This window comes from Caretta caretta, chromosome 3 (genome assembly GCF_965140235.1).
Source record: "Caretta caretta isolate rCarCar2 chromosome 3, rCarCar1.hap1, whole genome shotgun sequence".
Lineage (NCBI taxonomy): Eukaryota > Metazoa > Chordata > Testudines > Cheloniidae > Caretta > Caretta caretta.
In genome coordinates, this window is record NC_134208.1 from 150,126,106 (window position 1) to 150,141,902 (window position 15,797).

Below are 15,797 nucleotides of genomic sequence, written 5' to 3' on the forward strand. Positions count from 1 at the left end.
AGGCGTTCACAGGCTTGTGTCTAGCCAGTCTCTGTCTAGACAGTTCTTTTCCTCTCAGTGCTGTGGTATGCGAGTGCCTACATGATATACCTGGTCATGTGAGTCGACGTGTAAAAGCAGGCGTGCAAGCCCATCTGCACAAGTGTGTGCAAATGCCCATGCATAGGGGAATCCTGCTCTGTGTGCTGGTCTCCCTCAGCCCTTCTCGAGCAGCAGTGCTTGCCCAGAATTCATGACAAAGGTCCTCCATGTTAGATCGAGCTGCTCCACGGGGCTCTCCCTCCCACCCTGCTCAGGAACTGCTGAGTATGCCATGCCAGCCAGCCCTGAACAGCTTGCTGCAAAGCCAGATGGGGCCCAGGCCTGCGGAGGAGGGGACCCCCAGCTGCCACACTTGGCTGAGAGCCCAGAAAATGCACATTGGCACCCACACAGCAAGGGTGCCATCAGCCTTCTAGGGATGGGGGGCCAAGGTGGCTCTCAGAGAAGGAGGGCTGGGGAGGGGCTGAGCTGTAGTGACAGTTACCCCCTCCTCACCCTTCAGTGGGAATCCAGGACATACACACTCCTCTCTTGATCCCTGCATGAAGTTCCAGAAGGAAAAGCAAGCAACCCTGCCAGAGTAACCCAGTGCACCAGAGGGGAAATGCCTCCCTGTGGAGAGATCCCTTTGGCCGTGTGGAGAAGCTCTGTCCCCCTGGTTAAGTATCAGCCCCTGGTCATACCCCACAATGTGCTTTTCCAGATGTGGCGGCAGTGTCTCCACTGGGAAGGGCACCCACAGCTGCAGACCCCACCTTTCACCCACCCACCCACTCTGACATCTGGAGCCTCTGTCTGAGATCACAGTCATGGCTGGGGAGTTCTCTCTCTGGAGTGCCTTAAGAACCTCTCTCCTAGCTGCTTGCAGGATCTGCCCAGCTGTTGGCAGGTCTCCCTCCCCAAAGCTTGCCAGTTTGGCTGGGCTATTGCAGTCTGGCTCAGTGGCCCTTGTGATGTCCTGGCAGCACAGCAGGGGTATCAGACTCCCCAGATTTGCCCTAGGATGGCAGATCCAGACACTTAGTCTTGCTGCCTCTGTTCCAGTCAGGGTCTGGGCTCTGACGCGGAGTGAGCATGACCCACTGGACAGTTCAGTTGCCAGCACTCTACTCTGGTTCCTGCTTGTGTTGAGGCTCTTTGTTCTGATTTCTCGGGGTTCCCCTGTACTCTCAGACTCTCACCTCTGCCCAGGATCAGGGCCCAGACCTGGAGAACACCACTCAGATCCTGCCCTTGGAGGAAGTCCTGGGCACTGCTTTATGGATTAGTCCACAGGGATGGACATTTGGTGGAGAGGTTTCCTGGAGACTCGGCCTAATGCCTGGCCTTGGGAGGGGATTGCTAGAAACCGCCACCACAGGTATGTCTGGAGTTCACACCTCACAGCTGCCTAAGGTTCAGCCCAGAGGCCACACTTAGAACCTCTTCTGCATGGCGGTGGGGTTTTCAGATGCTGCCTGTAAGATGCAGCCTTGAAGACATGCCAGGAGGACTTTGTCTCACAGGGTTCCTGGAGGGTTCCCACTATTGAAAGTCATCCCATAAGACAAGCCAAGGACTTTCCCTCAGGAGCAAAGGGGCACAGTAGGATGCTGCATCTGACTGTCCCTGGAGAGAGTTGTTGCCTCCTTTCTGGGAGTCCCCCTTGCACCTCCCACTGTGAAATCACTCCTACTCTTCCTCTGTTGCCCTGGGAGCTGCCTCCCCTTTCCCTCTGATCATTCACTAAGTGCATTAGCAGAGCAACCGAAGTCTCCTACCCCCTGCACTCTTTGCACAGTCCTTCCTCCATCCGGTCGCCTGTCTGTCCTCTCTGTGTCTTGGCTAGAGGTGGATGGCGGGGGCGGGGCAGAAGGCATCTCATCCATACACATTGCTGTTTGGCACTGTCAGGAAGGAGGAATCTATAACCCCCTGTCTGACAGCTGGGACAGGATTACATTAGCTGGGCCTCCTCCCAGCTGCTTGTTTGCAAGGGAAACTGTGAGCTGGGAGCAGGACATTTCACCCCAGGCAGCCCCTTGGGGTGGAGGAGGCTCATCTGAACTCTCCAGCCCCTCTGAGCCATGTGCCTATCTTCAGCCTGGTACCAGGGAAACCCAGCTGCTCCACACACGAATCAGCTGTGCCCTGCAGATGTGAGGGGTTGTCACAATGAGGAATCTCGGAGTTGGACTAGCTTGGCCATTGCAGCCTGGCATTTCACCCATGCTCTGGGTCACCAGCAGAACTTCCTCTGGCTGGAGAAGGGGCGGGGACAGGACTGAGGAATGGGTTGAAGGTTACGTCCCAGAGCATCACTAGGACCTTGTTTCTTGCTGGCCAGGAACTCGGCAGGTGCCTCCTCTGGCCCTGGCATCATTAGCCAGTCCCAGAGGGGAAGCTTGGTGGGATTGTGGCCAGGGAGGAGGTCCCAATGGCTCTGTGCCCACAATCCGGGCAGTGGTATTGGTGGTAGAGTCCATGAGGATTCTCTATAAGGGCACAGGGAAGGGATGGGGAGGCCCAGGAATTACTGTGTGTGAGGTATGAAGAATTTGGACACTCCCCAGTGCCTCACAGGCCTCCTCCCACCCCCTCACCCCCCCGAGATTTGTGAAACAGAGACAGTCCGTGTCCATGGCTCCCATACAGCGCGGTTGCTAAGCAGCGTGGGTCACATGACTGGCCTTTGTCAGTGTGATAGGGACTGGTTGGCGCCGGGAGGAGGGGGATCTTGTGGGAACATGCTCTCAGCGGTGGGGTTAAGCAGGAGCACGCACCCCTCCCCCTCAGGTCTCTCTGTCTCTGCTCAGCTACACAACATGTGCAGTTGAGTCAGGGAAGCAGGCTCCAGCCCCGCTGCAGTGTGGGGTATAGACAGGTCCTTAGATGTGTTATGTAGCTAGGCTCAAGCCTAAGGCATGACCTGCCCACATCTCTCTCTAGGGCTTGTATGAAGCCTGTCTGAGGTATCTGGTCAAAGCCCTGCCTACAACCACACACCGGAACCGTGCTCTAACCCGGTCCCCTGACTCAGCTGCATTTGCTGTGCAGGCGGGCAGAGAGAAACAGGGGCAGGGCCAATTCACCTGTGAGATTCTGTGATATCACACCACCTGGCAATGTGCCACCGTGCCCGCTAGGTAGTGCGTGGACACTAGGGGTCAGTCCCAAGCTCGGTGTGTAACCCTGTGCAGAGACCTGCCCTTCCTTACACCTCACTGGCACTTGCCTGGCTTGTCACACCAATGAACTGAGAGGAGCAGGTGTGTACAGAGTGAATGGGAAAAACTAGTCAGCAAGAGACACTGGTGGGGTTCAATGCCTCTATTTCTGCTGTTGCACGTACCCTGATTGTTTCTGGGCTCACCTAATTCGCCACTTACTAGAAGTTACCTGACCCCAGACCATCCCCTTCCTGGTGCCTCCCACTCTCCAAAACCAGCCCTGGCACTTGACTCATGGCCAAGCCAGCACTGCGAGTCCAAGTCACATGATGAAGTGTCCCTCCCTATCACCCATATAGGCCGGGCAAGAGCTAATCTGGAGGAGCCCAATCCCACAGCCCTCGAAGGCATGCAGAGTGGCCTTGTGCCTAAAGAACGGGACTGGGACTCAGGAGACCTGGATTCTAGTCCCTACTCTGCCACCAATTTGCTAGGTGACCTGTGCCTCAGTTTACCCATCTGTGAAATGGGAGTTAATGATACTGGCCTCCTTTGCAAAGCGCTTTGAGATCTACTGATGAGAAGCACTATATTAGGTCTTAGTATTAACACTGAAGGCCCAGAGTACAGATCACAGGGTTCGTGGTTGCTGCTACTAGGGGACTTGCTGCAGCCCCCAGACTCAGTGCTGGCTGACAGCCTGGCTCCTTGAGTTTGTAGAGTGTCCTTTTCCCTCATCATCACTTCCCAGGGCACGATGCAGTGAGCTGGGAGCAAAGCAGAGACTCAAGGCTGCCACCTGCTGCTGGGTCTCAGTGTCTATGGCAGTGCAGAAGAACCACGGGAGAAGTGGTGTGTGCCAGATGATGAGCCCATCACACAGCAGTGCTCCACAGAAACCAGCAGCGAGCTGAGAAGCGCCTAGGAGCTGGACTCTGAGCTCCCTCAAAGTAACTCTCAGCACAGTAGGGATTAGAGGAATGAAAGGCCTTTGTGATGGAGGAAAGAAAAGACAGACCCTGGTGACTGGAGCTGTAGGCCCTTCTGTTGGTTTAGCATCAGCACAGTGCGGACTGGGGAGCGCTCTGCAGTGCCCCGACAACATCTGGGGAACATGGACCATGTTCAGCCCTGTTCTCCCCGAACCCTGCACACAGCACAGTCTTGGAAATGCTGCAGCACCTGCTGGGTGTGAGCAAGTGAGTGAGACAGAGATGAGGGGGCCAGCCTTGCCCATCACGCCTGCTTCCTCTAAGTGCCTGCCAGCCAGCAGGGTTGCACAGGGGAAGGATGGGGAGAGCTCAGGGGATGGCTCAGGGCTTTCAGCATCAAGTCTCCTCACCCCTGTTGTAGTACTTAAACTGGGGGCTGCATGAGTTATTCAGGGCGGGGATGGTGAAAGAGAGAGGAAGAGCACTGTTGACCCACCGCTGGCGTGTCCATCATTTACTGGCGAATCAGACTTACCTCATGGACAAGACTTCAAGGAGCACACTCCTGTCTGCCTCGCATGGAGGTTAAAGAGCCAATGGGCCTGTGGCAGGGTTGGTTCTGCAGCAGCCCCTTGTGGCCTATCATGGCACTACTCACCCTATCTCAGTTTCCCTCCAGATCATCAATGGCTGGCAGTCACCTCCAACAGGGCTCGGGGCTGTGGGGACTTAGCCCTCATCTAAGTCACGCCAAAATTCCACCTCCTCTGGGGTATCAGGGTTCCAAAACCAATATAAAACATTCAAAAGACAGGTCACTTGTCCCAGTTCATGGCTGGGCCCAGCCCTTCTACGCAGGGTCTGTCTTTGCTGGTTAACACTCACCTGGGCTCTCTGCATCAGGCCCCCCTTCCCTCAGAGAGGCTATGGCAGCCAGCAGTCTTTCATCAGTTCCTGGCCCCCCACCAGGCTTCTCTGCCAGAGCAAAAGCTAGAGATCTGCTGCTGCTGGACATGGCACATTAGCTGGGGAGGGCTCTGTGTTACTACAGAGAATTCTTTCCCAGGTGTCTGCCTGGTGGGTCTTGCCCACATGCTCAGGGTCTAACTGATCACCATATTTGGGGTCGGGAGGGAATTTTCCCCAGGCTCAGATTGGCAGAGACCATGGCAGTTTTTGCTTTCCTCTGCAACATGGGGCATGGGTCACTTGCAGGTTTAAAATAGTGTAATTGGTGAATCCTCTGTAACTTGAAGTCTTTAAACCATGATTTGAGGACTTCAATAACTCAGCCAGAGGTTAGGGGTCTATTTCAGGAGTGCAATGTGCAGGAGGTCAGACTAGATGATCATGCTGGGCCCTTCTGACCTTAAAGTCTAAGAGTCTGGCTGTATTTTAAAGAAGACTTATTGGGGACACATGAACAAACCATCCCGATGTGCAGAAAGAATAAATATGGCAGGTGACCAGCTTGGCTTATCAGAGAAATCTTTGGTGAGCTTAAACACAAAAAGGAAGCTTACAAGAAGTGGAAACTTGGACAGCTGACTAGGGAGGAGTATAAAAATATTGCTTGAGCATGCAGGGGTGTAATCAGGAAGGCCAAAGCACAATTGGAGTTGCAGCTATCAAAGGATGTGAAGGGTAACAAGAAGGGTTTCTACAGGTATGTTAGCAACAAGAAGGTCAGGGAAAGTGTGGGACCCTTACTGAATAGGGGAGGCAACCTAAGGACAGATGATGTGTAAAAAAACAAAGTACTCAATGCTTTTTTTGCCTTGGTCTTCACAGACAAAGTCAGCTCCCATACTGCTGCACTGGGCAGCACAGTAAAGGGAGGAGGTGAGCAGCTCTCAGTGGTGAAAGAACAGATTAAGGATTATTTAGAAAAGCTGGACATGCACAAGTCTATGGGGCCGGATGCAATGCATCCAAGGGTGCTGAGGGAGTTGCTGGATGTGATTGCAGAGCCATTGGCCATTATCTTTGAAAACTCATGGCGATCAGGGGAGGTCCGGGACGATTGGAAAAAGGCAAATATAGTGCCCATCTTTAAAGAAAGGAAGAAGGAGAATCCGAGGAACTACAGATTGGTTAGCCTCACCTCAGTCCCCAGAAAAATCATGGAGCAGGTCCTCAAGGACTCCATTTTGAAGCACTTGGAGGAGAGGAAGGTGATCAGGAGCAGTCAACATGGATTCACCAAGGGCAAGTCATACCTGACCAACCTGATTGCCTTCTATGATGAGATAACTAGCTCTGTGAATATGGGGAAAGCGGTGGATGTGATATACATTCACTTTAGCAAAGCTTTTGATACTGTCTCCCACGGTATTCTTGCTAGCAAGTTAAAGACGTATGGATTGATTGGATGAATGGACTATAAGGTGGATAGAAAGCTGGCTAGATCATCGGGCTCAACAGATAGTGATCAATGTCTTGATGTCCAGTTGGTAGCCGGTATCAAGTGGAGTGCCCCAGAGGTCGGTCCTGGGGCCGGTTTTGTTCAACATCTTCTTTAGTGATCTGGATGATGGGATGGATTGCACCCTCAGCAAGTTCATGTTGACACTAAGCTGGAGGGAGAGGAGGGTACGCTGGAGGGTAGGGATAGGGTCCGGAGTGAGCTAGACAAATTGAGGATTGGGCCAAAAAAAATCTGATGAGGTTCAACAAGGACAAGTGCAGAGTCCTGCACTTAGGACAGAAGAATCCCATGCACCGCTACAGGCTGGGGACCGACTGCCTAAATGGCAGTTCTGCAGAGAAGGACCTGGGGATTACAGTGAGCAAGAAGCTGTATATGAGTCAGCAGTGTGTTCTTGTTGTCAAAAAGACTAATGGCATATTGGGCTGCATTAGTAGGAGCATTGCCAGCAGATCTAGAGAAGTGATTATTCTCCTCTATTCAGCACTGGTGAGGCCACATCTGGAGCACTGTGTCCAGTTTTGGGCCCCCCAATACAGAAAGAATGTGGACATATTGAAGGGAGTCCAGCGGAGGGCAGGGAAAAGGATTAGGGGGCTGGGGCACATGACTTCTGAGAAGAGGCTGAGGGAACTGGGCTTATTTAGGCTGCAGAAGAGAAGAATGAGGGGTGATTTGATAGCAGCCTTCAACTACCTGAACGGGAGTTCCAAAGAGGATGGAGCTAGGCTGTTCTCAGTGGTAGCAGATGACAGAACAAGGAGCAATGGTCTCAAGTTGCAGTGGGGGCAGTCTAGGTTTGATATTAGGAGGGTGATAAAGCACTGGAATGGGTTACCTAGGGAGGTGGTGGAAGCTCTATCCTTAGAGGTTTTTAAAGCCCGGTTTGACAAAGCCCTGGCTGGGATGATTTAGTTGGGGTTGGTCCTGCTTTGAGCAGGGGGTTGGACTAGATGACCTTCCAACCCTAATCTTCTGTGATTCGATGAGTCTATAACATTTGCTCTTCCTCCTAACCAGCACCTAGCTGAGCTGGGCTCTCCTCTTGTCACCGCCCTCCAAGCCTGACACCCCTAGTGGGGTAGCAGGGCAGGGCTGACTGAGCCCAGCGGCTCCTGTTAACCCGTTCTTGGCCAGTGTGGGGTTTGTACCCCTCATCAGAGGACCTTGTGGGAAGAAGAGAGTTTTTCCCAAGGATCTCTCCCCCGTAGGCTGTGCAGTGAAGCTGGGTGCTCTCCTCTAGAGGCAGCTCAGCTGTGACAGTACAAGCAGTGATTGTGTGATGCTTTGGAATCCTGTGGGGTACAGGGGCTCTGTGAAGGTTAAATCTACAGTTGCTGATGCTGGAGCTAGCAGAGAGCAGCACAGCTCTGGTTTATGTTAGAGAGACTCAAGGCTAGCTGTGCCTTCCAGTGAGGACAGCAGAATGTCTGGTGCAGCTGATAGCTTAGCATCTGTTAATTTTAGGCCTGAGATTGCTTAGATCCCAGCAAGAGGTAGGAGCCTCCAGCCAGGCACAAATTGCTGAGAACCATCCTGCTTATTTCATCTGTTGCTGAAGCCCTGCCGAGCCCAAAGAGAGCAGGGTGCATAGAACAGAGTAAGTGACTGGCCTTGCCCCACCCAGTGACTCAGTTGCCACCAACTGTAAATATGTCCCAGGCAAACAGAGCAGTGTGTAAACACAGAGCGGGGAGAGGAGAGGGACGCTGAGTCCCCCCCAGAGCAGCTTGGTTCACCATGCATGCAGACGGAGCAACCAGAGCAAGGTCTCCCGGGGCAGGTCAGTAGGGGCAGAGTTTTGTCACAGGAAAGCAGCTGGGTGGGGAATGATTTTTGGAGTGAATTTCAGGCTCGTGAAGGATTCTAGTCTAACAGCCCTCGACTCGGAGCCTCTGTTTAGCTACAGAACAGGTGCAGGCAAGGCCAGCTTCCCCCCCCCCCATACACACTGCCCCCCAAATCTGCCTCAGCCCTGCCCCAAAGGAGCCCCTTCTAGGGGAGGGAGGGTTACTCAGGTGCCAAGTCCCAATTACTTTGTGGCCACTCTGCTTAGACTACTGAGGGGGCCTGTTATGGGGGTAAGGTCTGTGATGCAGACAATTGGCCATTGGGGAACTGTACTGAGGCCCACCAAACTCATTGCATATGGGGCCACCAAACAGCTGTCAGACACAGACAACTATTGGTCACCATTGATCTGAGACAGCCCCTCTCCAGTTACTCTCAGTTGGTTTCACGCTAGCCCCCCAAGTAGCAGATCAGACTGTGACCCCTCCAGTCCAGTATTCATCTCTAGAAGTGGCCATTGTTGGATGCTTCAGCAAGAAGAGCAGCCTCTCCCAGGACATTGAACTATGTGATACTGTCCCACAGGGAGCACTTTCTTCCTGACCCCAGTGAGATTCTGCCATCCTGATACACCAGGGTTAGGGGAGCAAGTGTGGAGAGGGGGATCTTCCCAGCAGTGACGGGCACAAGGAAACTCTTTGGGGCCGGTATGGCCTGTCCTGCTCCTGGGGGCACTGGTGCTGCAGTCACGCACTTTCACCCCTTCCTGGGGCCTCACGCCAGTGGGGTCAGCCGGGCGGGCAGCTCTGCCCCTCTCGCAGATACACAGTTTGTCTGGTTTCAGAGTAACAGCCGTGTTAGTCTGTATCCGCAAAAAGAAAAGGAGTACTTGTGGCACCATAGAGACTAAACAATTTATTTGAGCATAAGCTTTCGTGAGCTACAGCTCACTTTATCGGATGCATACTGTGGAAACTGCAGAAGACATTATATACACAGAGACCATGAAACAATACCTCCTCCCACCCCACTCTCCTGCTGGTAATAGCTTATCCAAAGTGAGCACTCTCCTTTTGGGAGGGGGGGTGAGAAAACCTGGATTTGTGCTGGAAATGGCCCACCTTGATTTTCATACACATTGTAAGGAGAATGGTCACTTTGGATAAGCTATTACCAGCAGGAGAGTGAGTTTGTGTGTGTAGTTTTTGGAAAAGGGGGGGGTGGTGAGAAAACCTGGATTTGTGCTGGAAATGGCTCACCTTGATTATCATACACATTGTAAAGAGAGTGGTCACTTTGGAAGGGCTATTACCAGCAGGAGAGTGAGTCTGTGTGTGTGTGTGGGGGGGGGGGGGGGGGGAGGGTGAGAAAACCTGGATTTGTGCTGGAAATGGCCCAACTTGATTATCATACACATTGTAAGGAGAGTGATCACTTTAGATAAGCTATTACCAGCAGGAGAGTGGGGTGGGAGGAGGTATTGTTTCATGGTCTCTGTGTATATAATGTCTTCTGCAGTTTCCACAGTATGCATCCGATGAAGTGAGCTGTAGCTCACGAAAGCTTATGCTCAAATAAATTGTTTAGTCTCTAAGGTGCCACAAGTACTCCTTTTACAGTTTGTCTGGTCTCTTTCCCTGCCCAGAGTGGAGTGTGCAGGCAGGGAGCAGAACGTGGCCTAGGGGAGTGCAGCCTTTGTCACTTTCCCTGAGCAGACCCAGCCTCTGCATTGCGAACTGCCCGCACTTGCCTCCCTGGCTCACGGAGGCGATTACACAGTGTTGCTTGGACACGTCGGGCCCAGAACGGCCTGGGTTTGTTTGGAGGAGACTTAATCTTAATATTGGTACAAGGAGAGAGTCAAAGGCGTAGTGAGCTCATGTGACGGGACTGGTGTCACTGGAAGGATGGGGGGAGGGAACTCCTGGGGACACAGGAGCTCTGGGTTTGAATCTTAGCATAGGATAAGCGGAATGGACTTTGGTGTCTCTCTCTTTCTAGTCTGTGTTAGTGCCCAACACAAAATCACAGCACAGTTTGGCGTGATTGATATCCAGAACTAGAGTATCTGGAGGTGAGGGGCCCGGGCAGAGCTGTGTGTGGGGAACCCAGGGCTGGGATAGGAGGGGGGCTGCAGGTCAGGAGCGAGGGGCATGGGCAGGACTGCATAAGTAAAGTTGTCTCTGTCTGGCTCTGGTTGTTGCTGTCAGTCTCTCTCTTTCCTAAGCTCTAAATACACTCCCATCACAAAAATACCAGAGCGAGGGAATGTATTTAAACATAGACCCCCCACCCCCAGAACCCCAGCTAGACACCCCCTAGAGACACTGGTTGTTTAATCAGAGTGTGGGGTACAATGATTGCTGAGTTATGTGACCCATACAGGAAAGCTGCCCTGTGGATCCATCGTTCGGCAAAATACACCATCCCACAAGGGTCTTCTATTCAAGTCCCCCATGCGTGTGTGTGGGATAGAAGAGGAGGGGTCACTGAGTGGGGAATGAGGAATAAGTCCAGTGCTATTGGGGGCATTGTGATCCTAGGGTGCCTCCAAATATCCCTGGACTAACTCCTTGGGCAGCTCACTGCAGAGGGCAGCCCAGCCAGAGGCACACCAGAATCATTCCAGCAGGGGCAGGAATCCAGTTCCAGTTTCTCTCTCCTCCCTGGCTGGGACCTGCACCCAGGGTACAGTCCAGAGGAGTGGGGAGATGGAAATCCAGAGCAGGGCTCTTCCCCTCCTCATTCTGCACTGGATGCTGACCAAGCCTCTAGTAACACCATTTGATCTTCATGCATCTGCCTGCCCTGGAGCACCCCAGGGAGCTCACTACGGGGAGACCTGAGCTGGGCGGATGATGTGGGCACCCTTTGCTGCTGCAGCCATGGGCAGGGCTGGGCTCTCCAGCTGCTGCCCTGGGATCCCTGCTGGTCTCTCTCTCCTTTCAGGTCCGGGGGTGCTGGAGGAGCTGCTGACCTATGATGACCTTTTCCTAGAGTATTTCAATGCCTTCCTGGCTCTGCCTGTGAGTCCAGCTCCTCCTTCCACCTGCTCTCATTGCCTGGCTCTGCCTCCACTCACCTCAAGGGATGGATTCTCCCCTCACTTATCCCTGTGTGACTGCAGCCATTACCTTGGGGGTTTTCCTGATTTACATCAGTGTCTGTGAGGGAAGAGCCTGGCCACTAGTCTGAGAAGTGCACGGGCAGATTTACTCCGAAGGAACCCTTCTCAGTAACTGCTAGCGAGTAGGTGTTTGGAGGGGGCAGGGGCCTGATGGGGGAGAGGTAAGTGGCACTAGCATGGCACCTTCAGGGGATGGCCAGTGGTTGGGAGGCTGGGCTGTGGACAGGAGTGAGCCCTGACCTGGGAGCCTCCCCAGTCCTTGGCAGGAGATCTTCCTCAGCACCCAATTAGTGCTCATCTTCATGGGGAGGGTCTGATGTGGACATGTGACCGCTGGAAACTGGGCTACACCTTTAATGTCACACAGAGCCTATTACAGTCGCTGCTGAGCTGGGCTCCGAGGCAGCCCCTTCCCTTAGACCCTGAGAGCGCAAAGGGACTGCCGAGCTGATGGAACCAGTCCCCCAGGAATTACCCCAGCATAGGGTTGCATAGGGCCGTGACATGGCCCATCACCACCCCACCCCAAGCAGGGATTTACCGGGGGCATGGCTGTGGGAGGCAGGGTATATTGCCAGAGCACCTGCATTCCAGCTATTCTGTGCTGCTGCAGCGCCCATAAGGGGCCATGGCAGGCACTGTACATTAAAGCAGCCCCTGAGGCAGCTCTTACTTATGCTGGGAACTGGGTTAGTCCCTAGCTGCCTTCAGAATCCAGGGAATGGGATACAAAGGTGGCATAGCTTAGAATCAGGGTCAGGAAGCAGGTCAGGGGTGCGGGTCACTGGCAGAGCTGGGTGTGGGAAGTCCAGGGCTAGGATAGCAGGGGGGCTGCAGGTTGGGAGCGAGGGGCACTGGCAGAGCTGTGTGAGGGGAGCCCAGGACTGGGACAGCGGTGGGTGCAAGTCAGCAGTGAGCGGGGGAGAGGGTGCTTCTCCTCGGCACTGAACCTGCTGCCCCTGCACTCAGTTTGATTCATTCAGTGTAACAGAATTAAAAGCAAACAGCTGATCCATGGAGAGGGAGCCTTCTGCGACCTGTCAGTCCCCAGCACTGTGTCTGTCTCCAGGCTGATGGGGGGCTTTGCCTTTGGTCTAGGCCTTTCCTTTGAGACTGCGCTACGACCGGCTCAGGGGGCAACTGCAGGAGCTGGACAGCTTCCTCTCGGAGTCTCCCAGCCAGACGGGGATGAAGCCAAGCTCTCCTCACTATGGAGCCACTGATGCAGAGAGGGAAAGGATCCTGGGCTGGCTGAGGAGGGAGCGCTTACCCCCTTTTCAGAGGTGAGTGTGGATGTGTGTGCTCACTGCTGCTCTCTGCAGGATGGGATAAGAACTATTTCACTGTGTGTCATGGGCTCCGTAGCGCTGAGAGGTAACAGAGACTTTCCTTTAGCTATAGGCAGGGGCTCATGCTTTGGGAGCAGGGGGAGCTGGGTTCCATCCCTGCTGCTGCTCAGAAGCCCTGTGCGACGGGGTGTGTGGTAGTCCCTTGGCTTGGAACACTTGCCAGCGCAGCAAGGGAGGTTGGTGTGAACTCTGGGAGATTGTCTAGCAGTCTGGGGCCTGGGGCAGGGGTGGCAGTGCAACCTATGGGGCAGGGAGAAGTAAGAGGGCTACACACACTGAGAGAGCAGCAAATGAAATGGGAACCACAGCACTCTGTGGTGAGGGCCAAAGCGAGTGCAGCAGTCCCTGCTTGGGGAGGCTGGGGCAGGAAAGTACGAACTTGGGAGGGAATCTGCTATGAAATTTTTACTTAACCCACTTTTGATCGAGCTGGTGAAGGGCAGATGGTGATGTCCTGACGAGAGCCTCACCCCTGACCTGCAGCCCCCCTGCTATCCCAGCCCTGGGCTCCCCACCCACAGCTCTGCCTCTACCCCTCACCCCTGACCTGCAGCCCCCCCGCTATCCCAGCCCTGGGCTCCCCACACACAGCTCTGCCAGTGCTCCTCACCCCTGACCTGCAGCTCCCCGCCCCTCCGGTATCCCAGCCCTGGACTCCCTGCCCCAGCAGAATCTCTGGATTTGTTTTGTTGATGTACTGTGGTGCCGATGTACAGTGGTGAGTTCGATGATTGTGGGTCCTGTGTATGCCATGGGGCCATTGCTCAGCCCCTGTTTATTGGCCATCTTTGATGGCAGTGTCATTGACTGACTGTTTGGTGCTAGGACGGCCCTTTACCTGGAGTACAAGCTGGCAAAGCTGCTGATTCGTCCCCTGGATGAAGGCTACCCAGTGAGCCGGCATGAGGTTCGTGGGTACAGCCGTCAGTCTGACAGTGCCACCGTTTCCAGAATCCCCAGTCATCCATCAACAGCTGGGCTGCCCACCGGGGTTCCCAGCCTTGGGCTGTGGAGGCCTCCTAGTCAGACCCACAGCACCCCAGCCCACCTAGGTGAGTCCCCCACAGACACTCCAGGAGCATCCTTCTGTCCCCAAGGCAAGGAGAGAGGCTCCCTACAGTGACCTTCCTCCCTGTGCTAGGAAGGGAATAAGGAAGAGTACGTCTACCCTGCCATAAAAGACCCATAGGCAGGCTGCTGGGTCAACTGGCTCAGGCTGCAGGGCTATAAAATTGGCGTGGATGTTCAGGGTCAGGCTGGATCCTGGGCTCTGAGACCCCTATGAGTGGGGAGGGTCTATTTTTAGCCCCACGAGCCCAAGACAGTTGAGCTGGGCTCTGAGACTTGGTGCTGCAGGTGTTGTATAGCAGCATAGAAATACCCTAAAAGCCACCCAGCATGGTGTCTGCCCTCATCAACCTGGAAGGGCTCCACCTGCCTGCTGCTCTCCCCAGGCTGGCCAAGACCCAGGGCAAGGCTGAGACTCAAACAGAACTAAGGGACCATGGTTAAAAACCACACTCCTACCCAGGGACCCTTTTTCAAACATTGCTCAGGTATAGTTTAAAGACCAGCCTAGAGCAGGCCTACCCCACAGAACAGCGAGCAGGGCCTTCTAGGTGACACAGAAGGGAAAGTATGCCCTGACCCCACCAACTCTGTGCTCTGCACAACCACCCTCCTTGGTCCCAGGTGATCTCGCAGAACTTGTCTGCCTTTCTCTCTTCCTCCCCCAGCTCCCTCTGGTTATCTAGCACCTGCCTCCTCTCTGTTCTTCAGCACAGCCTGGCCATTCTCGGTGCGAGAGCCTCCTCCTCTGCAGCGCTGGCTGCCCCATCGGTTCTTCATCTCCTCCGAAAGTGTCTTTCAGCTGCCCCGTTCTGTTATCACTCTCCTGGGCTGCTGGCCAACTAGGAAGGGCTCCTGGGAAGCTGATGATCTCACTACGTCAGGCAGGGTCTCAGAGAGCATCAGTGACACCCCACTGTTGAAAGAACCAAGGAGACTGGGCCCTCCCCACAGTCTATCTAGATCCCACCCCCATCGCTCCTGCAGGGTTAGGAATCCAGGCCACTCACTGTCTGACCACCCCATTGTGCTTGCCCATAGCCCTCCAGACTCCTCCATGCACCAACATGGAGACTCCCACCACCAGTAGCCGTTTGTCCTTGGGCATTTCCCTTTTGACTCTCTGCCCCCCTGCAGGCTGCTTCTCCAGTGTCCCTGACCAGCTGCCCTGGGGGAGCCCTGTGGAGTTCCCAGCTGCCGTGAGTCTGGGACAATCTCCCTTTGCAGAGGGGCTGAGCAGGCTGCACCTCCAAAGCCTCCTGCCTGACTCTGGCACAGGAGTGGCCAACGGTGAGATTGCTGTAGCTTGGAGAGGGTGGACGGAGGCTCTGCCAGTCGCACCCAGATGCATCCTCTTGCTTTTGCCTGAAAACCCCTTTGAGTGATGGGCCCCTGGTTTGCCTTGTACTCCAGTTTGGAGTGCCCCACACCAAGTGCTTTGCCCAGTCATGGGTGGGAAGGCACCTGCTCATTACTCTTAGATACATTCACACAATGCCTGTCAGAGGATAAGTCTGTATTCAACCTGCTATCATCTCCTCCCTCCCCAGACTTTGAGCTTCTCAGTACTTGGATGGGAGTAGGGTGACCAGATGTCCTGATTTTATAGGGACAGTCACGATATTTGGGGTTTTGTCTTATATAGGCCCCTATTGCCCCCCATCCCAGTCCTGATTTTTCACACTTGCTGTCTGGTCACCCTAGATGAGGGGCACACAAGGACTATACGCTCGTAGTCATTAAAGATCCCAGGCAATTTTTGCGGGTGTCGGGGTATTAGCTTTGGTGTCCGACCATGTTGCAATAGGGACAACTAAGTTCTATCTCCCTGAGTTCCCCTTGTCATTTAACTTGGGGACAGTCTTCTGTATCACTTCTTCTGGTCCTAAGCTGCTGTGTTATGCGGCTGTT

The 15,797-nt window shown here is 54.1% G+C and overlaps 1 protein-coding gene across 1 annotated transcript in view; it reads left to right on the plus strand.

Annotated features, from left to right (window-relative positions):
* Nucleotides 1-1,359: 1,359 nt before the first annotated feature.
* LOC125634865 (regulator of G-protein signaling 22-like) overlaps nucleotides 1,360-15,797 on the plus strand; it is a 32,543-nt gene continuing 18,105 nt past the window's right edge. Inside the window, exons 1-5 of the mRNA XM_048846205.2 lie at nucleotides 1,360-1,402; nucleotides 11,292-11,368; nucleotides 12,568-12,752; nucleotides 13,644-13,870; nucleotides 15,024-15,176. Coding sequence (XP_048702162.2) covers nucleotides 1,360-1,402; nucleotides 11,292-11,368; nucleotides 12,568-12,752; nucleotides 13,644-13,870; nucleotides 15,024-15,176 — 685 coding nt within the window. The remainder of the gene's footprint in view (nucleotides 1,403-11,291; nucleotides 11,369-12,567; nucleotides 12,753-13,643; nucleotides 13,871-15,023; nucleotides 15,177-15,797) is intronic.